Genomic DNA, 7,711 nt, shown 5'->3' with positions numbered 1-7,711 from the left:
TCAGGATCATTATTACCTGACCGAATGATAGTGTGAAAGGAATGGATGGATGAATATGAATTTGAACGATGAAACTACAGTAAATGAGAACCTTTACAAAGCCTAACGTCGCGAACGTTCGACCGCTGTTCGAAAATCAAGGGTCGTTCGAAGCAATAAACATCATTGTGTTCGAAATTCTAAGAACTACCTAGCGACAACGACGAATTTTGAACAAAGGAATGTTCTGGTAGAAATGTTTAAGTTCATCGCTAACGAAATGCCGGTTCCACCGAAGTAATTATGCGAAAGATTGTAAATGAATGCATAATCGGCATTGCGACTATCTCGAATGCATCGTCCGCTTTTACACTGATAAAATCTTTATTAATCAGGAAAGACAGATAATTCTGATCCTGTTAAGGGAAAGTGAACGGATCACGGTTACAATTGTTAGATTATATTTATACCGATTTCAAGACCATTCATGTTCAGTCAAATTAATAGTATCATTTAACAGTTCAATGTTTGCATGATCAAATCAAATCAATAGCTGTAAATTGGCAATAGTACATTTAAAGGAAATACTGCGTAGTTTCTAGAAAACCGTTGAAACTATCATGGCGACGTATTAGAAAGAAAAAGGAACACCAAAGAAAGGGGATGAAGAATCTTCGTCTAGCTCGCGCGTCTTAGCCAATCACCGGGCACGCGACACTTCCGAGCACGTGCCACGATTCGTCAATCCGTCCCCTCCAAGGACGATGATCGCGCGACGGGCCCTTCGCCCGTCGATCTCGCGCAAATTTCGACACTCTTGATCGATCAATCGTCGAGGTACGTGATCTTGAGCCCGTGTGTCCGAGAGACAGAGTTATTCGGAACTTCGCGATATTTTCTCTGCGGTAAAGTCCTCCGCGTAGCGAGGCAGAGTGCCGTGCGAGTTAAAATAATCAGAATTCTGAATAAGGACTCATAGACGCGCACGTTAAATTTTCCTTCTACCTAAATTTCTATCTTTCTTTCTCGTTTTAAATCGTTTGCTCGCGTAATCTATCGTATTAGCTTCATTCCGCGTAATTAAATATTTATTTGCTCTTTTCCTGTTCGTAATCGCTTGTCTCTCGTCGACGTACTCGTCCGTTTAATTCATTTTCCGACGCGACAAGTGCAGTGATCGATATTTTACCGTTCTTTGGTGTTCCAGATTAACCAGCGAATACTATATAGAAATCTACAAGCAAATTTATTATCTTGTAATAACTAAACAGCATTTCGGTAAGTCGATTCTGTACCATTTTTTAACACGACGACAATTTACTGGCAAAACGGGCGATCTGTCCAGCCCTTCTTGGGTTCCGAGAATTCCTCCGGTCAGATCGTTCCAACGTTTGAGGTATCGATAAAAACGTTCAATTATTATCGTGCTGCGATTTCGTTTTCTATAATTTCTGTCATTTCTTTTATTAAATCAAAGGGACATCCTAGTCCTGCCCTTTCGAGGGTGCCGAGAGTATCTCAGGCTGGGGTGTACCCTTACGGCGAAATACGCCGAATTTCGAGTTAATTCGAGCGAAAACGAAATAGTAACAATCATTTTTCCCGCGACCGTCGAAAATCGTAAACCTCCAAGTGTGATCTCAGCGCGCGCATATCATCATATTTTTATATTTTTATATATTATATTTTTGTTACTTTTACGAATCATCTTTACCCTTGTTAACAAATACGTATAAAACTGGTATCCTCAATAACAAGTTCCAAAATTAGAACATCTTCAATTTTTGGCTTTCTTTGATCTGTTAATTTTTTTTGATTATTATTCATAATTAAACCAGTTTCACTAGTTAAACAGTTTCAAATTTATTTCAAACACACCAAACACATTTCTTTTAGTTATACACGCCTACCATTTCATACAGATTCAAGGAGGGACCCGTACGGGACCTAAAGCGCTGAACGAACCCAAACGAAAGATTAAAAAGTTCAAACTCTAAGTTCTAACATCTTAATAATTATCTTTCGTCTTTTAATTTGTCGAGAGCGTTAACCCGCTCGAGACTGGTGGCAGCGATACCAACCATCGCGCTCTGAATAGGGTAAAAGGATAGTGAATTGCCTTTCAATCTTTTAGTTGGAAAAGTAGATTCACTCATTCTTAATCATTCATTTATCCTATCCTATCCTTTTTTACGTTGCGCCGTCGCACGCGCAACGTAACAGGCTACGAAAAATAAACAACAATGACGTCAATATTTATTAAAAAAAAATATAACATGAAAATAAAAATTCAATCCGTAAAATTAGAAATTAGAAATTAGGAAAGGGTCTATTTTATAAAACAGTGAACACGGTCCTGATCCCCACCAACATTCGAGTGGTTTCAGCATCAACGACAAAAGACAATCAGATTCCAAAATGTCTGAAGAAAAGGTGCGTATAATCGGCCAGGAGAATATTATATCAATAATATTACATTATTTATATATAAATTACTTTCTTTATAGATGCAGATAGACGAAGAAAAGAAAGAGAAAAGAGAAGGAGAAAAAGGAGAAGGAATAGGAGAGGGGAAAGGAGAAGAAAAAGAAGGAAAAAAAGAAGAAAGAAAGGACAGCAAGGAGGAGAAGCTGTCGACGTCGAAAGTAAGTAAAAACGTTGATTTATCTATGTAATAAATGTGGCAGAATTAGAGTTTCGTGAAAAGAAATCATTTCTACAATAGTAGGAAATGAATTTACACGATTATCTTTTGTTTTTTTTTAATAATGTCACATTTATAGTACAATTCATTATTATATTTCAGATTAAAAAATTGCTCAAGAAGTTGGTTTACGGCGGCAGCGGTGGCCGTCGAAGAAAATGGGGTGGCCGCCGTGGAGGACGAGGATGGTGAGGCGGCGGCGGCGGTGGCAGGGGACGGGGCGGCGGCAGAGGATGGGGCGGCGGCAGAGGAGGAGGCAATGTAATTGTTAATTATAATTACTAATAAAAGGAATATATGATAAATTAGTACATGTCTCTTTATTTCTTATTCCCTTTGTTGCGAATCTCCGGCGAATAATCGCGACGGACCCGCGGGCGAGAATATTCGCGACGAGAAATTCGTACGAGTACGAGTGAGAAAGCAAGATGACAAAATCGTTGTCGTTCCGTGCGACAAAACACACTCTGTCCCGCAAAGCCACCGGTATCGTCATCTTGCTTTCTCACTTGCACTCGTACGCATTACACCGTCCGCGGGATCAGCTGTCACCGACGAGCATCGGCCGCCGATTATTTGTTTTCTATTTATAGACGCGTTTAGAATTAGTGTAAAACTGTTGCATCCTCACTCCCTCCGATTCACCTTCTTGAAATTATTAATGTCCTGTACTTTTCATTCCTATAAGTTTTATGGTCGCGTACGTTATGTGTATTATTTCGTTCTTGCTACCTCTCTTTCGTTCGCGCTGTCCTTTTGTATGTCCGGCAGGAATCAAAATCTTGTCAGTAAATAATAAATACATAAATAGGAACATAAACAGCATATTTATATCGCCTTCTATATCTTTTTGCATATAGAATATTGCGAAATGTGCAAGTTTTATAATTCACTTCTCTGGCATATCTCTATATTTTTCATTGATCAAAAACCACGATTATAAATATTAATAAAACAGTTTTGTGGTTTGCCACACATTATGTATTGTTTCATTCTCAGACCTCTTTATCGGCTCGAGCTGATTCATTGTGCTGATGATTAGAATTGTAACAGGTGTGAACAGCGTAACAGAAGTTTTAATACGTTGCGGCAACTATACCTTACTTCTGGCTATATTCGCGTAGCCGTTTGTGGTGTCAAATTAGAATTTACAGTTATCGACTGATTTGTGTTTTTATCGACCCTGATGATAACGTGGTCAAATATACTATCGGTGCCTCTGACGGAGAATCAGTGAACTATTCTTATGTCTATTTGACGTCTGATGCATGCAAATCGTAGATTCCATTTTACGTCTTCCAGAAGTGATAAATTGTGAAAAATCGAATTTCAGTGATATTGTGCTAGTTCAAGGAAAGTTGGTCAGCTCTGTTATCAGTGAAAAAACGATTAAATCGTCCAATATTCGCTAAAATGTAGCCGAATGCAGCATTCGGCAGCCATGTTGTTTTCAGCGGTGGCCGCGCTTACTAATCACGTGTCCTAAATACGCGACTTCGGTCTTAAGAAATTCGCATTTATTGGGTTGCAACGTTAAACCGGCATCGGCTAGGCGTGTAAATAGACGTCGAACCTTTTTACCGTGTTGGTTTAAATCCTTCGCGTAAACGACTATATCGTCCAAATACACGAATACTTCTATTCCTTGCAACCCGCGCAAAACCTGATCCATGAGTCGCTGAAAAGTGGCTGGCGCGTTCTTTAAGCCTTCGGGCATGCGAATATATTCGTAATGCCCGTTTGGTGTACTGAAGGCAGTTTTATGGCGGTCTTTAGGGTCCATTTCGATTTGCTGAAACCCGCTTGCTAAATCAAAGACAGAAAAATACTGTGCGTCTCCGATGTGGTCTAAAATTTCTGTAATATTTGGTAAAGGATATGCATCACCTATTGTTTTTTCGTTCAGTTTGCGGAAATCTATTACCATTCTCCAACGTGGGTTTCCCTTTGAATCTGGCTTCTTGGGTACTATCCACAAAGGAGAATTATAGGGTGAATTTGAAGGTGTAATAATGTCGTTTGATAATTTAGTTAAAATCTGTCGTTCTATTTCTTGTTTATGTACTGGTGGAAATCTGTATTGTCGAGTGTTTAGTGGTATGTCGTCTATTGTCGGTATGTTATGTTTTATGTAATTAGTAGCCTGTAATTTATCGGATGGGAGATGAAATCGGTCAGGAAATTCTTCAACTATCATTTCTACGTGCTCACGTTCTTCGTCATTTAAATGATCTAGACGCAGTTTACTTAAAATTTCGGTAACTCTATCAGTTGTTACATCAGGTTATTTTATCGGATAGAGGTACCAGTTTCTTAAATAAAATCTTTTCCAGTATGGCCAAGATGTTTGGTATCCAACATGTTACTACATACGGGTACCGCCCGCAAACTAATGGTGCCCTAGAACGTAGCCATGCGGTACTTGTAGACTATATTACCCACTATCTTGGTGATTTCGACGATTGGGACAGGTTAGTTCCTTTCGCGATTTTCGCGTATAACACTTCCGTGCACGAGGGTACGAAATTCACACCTTTCGAATTGATTTATGGGAAACGTGCACGGTGCCCTACAGCATTTTCCGCTAACGATGATCTTCCGACCTATGACGGTTATATAAGAGATCTCAATGATTGTCTGAACGAAATGCAGGAAATTGCGGGAAATAATTTAAACCGAGCGAAAATCAGGTCGAAGTCGTATTATGATACGAGATCGCGTCCATTTAAGGGTAAAGTAGGAGACATGGCATACGTCCTGGTTGAGCCAAGGGTAGGAAAGTTTGGCAAACGGTATCACGGTCCTTATGAAATAATAGAGATCACGCCGAAACATAACGTCGTATTGAAGGATGAAATGGGTAACCTCTTTTCCAGGCATATAGATAAATTAAAATTCTGGAAGACAGGAAAAGCTTGATTACAATGCACAGTCGGCCTTTTTACTCGCGAATTTAGAACCAGATGATTCGACGAAGAGGCAACCGAAATTCTGTGGAAGGGTCGACTGGCGCATTGCGTTTCTTTGTATATTCTCTTTGCAGGAGCGGATTGAATGACTAATTTTCCAACGTTTACGGATATTTCTATGCTAGTTTCGCAAATGTTATCTATGTATTTTGCGTCCCTTTAGACCTGCTGCAGCGATGGCAACCTGTAGAACCAAGAAGGAAGACAACAATGGAAGGCGGGTCTTTGTGGCCAATTTGGCTCCATTTACCCGGAATAAGCTCCTGCTGAAATTATTTGGGGAATTCCAACCGGAACACGCAGCCATTGTACGTAAGCCATCGAGTACGATTGCGTTCGTCACTTTCCCGTCAGCCGAACTTGCCGCCGCAGCTATCTGTTGGGCTAAGAACACCGGGCCTACGTTGCACAAACGCAGTCTGGTTGTTAAGGAAGCAGACCCGTGGCACGAGGAAAACCTGATTAAACCAAGGTCGCGAATTGATCCATTCCCGGGGTGGGAACGCGCGTATTCGCCCCCTCTACCCGTGGAAGTAATTGCGAAAATCGCGCGTCTACTGCGATTCACGGACCGTGCGCGAATGGAATGCGTCTGTCGCGCCTGGAGGGAAGGCGCCCTTGCCTCCTATGCCACCCGAAGGGAACTCGATTCGGAAGACTGAGGTTGGCCAGATCATTGGCACGGAAAGGCCATTTCAACCGAGGCCTTCTACTGGGCGACACGCAGGATGGGACCTTACGTAACCACCTTACGTCTGCATGACCGGGCTATTAACATCGATTTGTCGGGCGCTACGATTCGTCCTCCCGCGGTCCGAGACCTGATTCCGTCCGCTGGAACCCTGCGAGCACTTTCTCTGGGTCATTGTCAAGGGCATCTGGATCCGGAATTGGCCGGGTTGTTCGGAGCGGCGACGCAGCTCCTAGACTTCGAGGCCACCGCCACGGAGTTTCAGGGGAAGCCGCTGCGTCGAATAGCCCCGTCACTCCGTACCCTGCGTTTGCGGCAGTGCCCCTCTTTATTGGCCGAACCGTTGGCCGACGCGTTAAAGCAATTCCTCTCTTTCGTCAACCTTGAACTTGCTCATTGTGATGGCTTGACGACCGATCTGCCTCTTCAGCAGTTGATCTCAAACCAGCATATACATCAAACCTTAGAGGATCTGCGAATTACAGGAGTAAGTTTCGATCCCGTAATGTTGGACCCCGAGTTAGAGGACATAGAGGTTCCACAGGATTTGCAGGCCCCCTACGTGGAACTAAACATCGAGCTAGCTAATGCAGGCACCTCACTGGCGGAAGCCTTCCCACGATTACGCACCCTACACCTACGATTTTGTGGTTGGGTATCGAACTCCCTAATCGTACAAATAGGGGAAACCTCAAGGGACTTGGAATGTTTGGATCTCTCGGGCTGCTCCAACGTGCGAGGCCAGTTTGCCCTGGAGCCGATTGCAACCTTACCGCGGCTGAGAGAAGTGCATGTATGCAACCTACATCCCTCAGTGGGGATTCAGCCATTGGGATCTCTGGCGACTCTCGAAGAGCTCCAGTGTCGAGACTCAGCTGGAATAACGGATGAGGACGTCTGCGAAGTGGTGCAGGGTTGCCCAGTCTTGTCCCAGATCAATGTAGAAGGATGTCAGGGAGTGACGCAGCAGACTGTCGTCGGGGCGACAGAAATCATCCGGCAGCAAGGAAGAACAAAGGTCCTAAGTTTGTGGGTTGGCGAGACGGGGGCAAATCGCTTTGCTAGAGTTAGACAGTCGCTTTTACTCTGTGTTTATTTCGACCGGGCATATCAACCGTTTTTGCAGTGAACGCGGGAGGGCGAATCGCGTCGCGGCGCGAGCACCACCACGCGTCCACACCCCCACATCGCCGGGGACGGCAATGATTGTAAGGGGGAGGTATTGTTACGTCCGAGTTAATTTTCTATAACCCGACCTTGCGTTTCCCGTCTTGTGCGCTGCACTTGGAAGAAGTTCCCCTGCGGGAGGCGCAAGGAAGGGCATTTTTCTTGATTTTTCCCATTCTCGTATCTTGTTCGCGCTCCCCC

The 7,711-nt window shown here is 43.2% G+C and overlaps 1 protein-coding gene across 1 annotated transcript; it reads left to right on the top strand.

Moving 5' to 3' along the window:
* Positions 1-6,380: 6,380 nt before the first annotated feature.
* On the top strand, positions 6,381-7,472 carry LOC114881351 (F-box/LRR-repeat protein 15-like). The gene has a single exon (XM_029198112.2). It carries the CDS (start codon positions 6,381-6,383, stop codon positions 7,470-7,472), a length of 1,092 nt encoding a protein of 363 aa, XP_029053945.2.
* The last annotated feature ends 239 nt before the right edge of the window (positions 7,473-7,711 follow it).

This window comes from Osmia bicornis, unplaced genomic scaffold (genome assembly GCF_907164935.1).
Source record: "Osmia bicornis bicornis unplaced genomic scaffold, iOsmBic2.1, whole genome shotgun sequence".
In the NCBI taxonomy this organism is placed as follows: Eukaryota; Metazoa; Arthropoda; class Insecta; order Hymenoptera; family Megachilidae; genus Osmia; species Osmia bicornis.
Note: the sequence above shows the minus strand (reverse complement) of the source record. Positions and strands in the feature narration are given on the sequence as shown.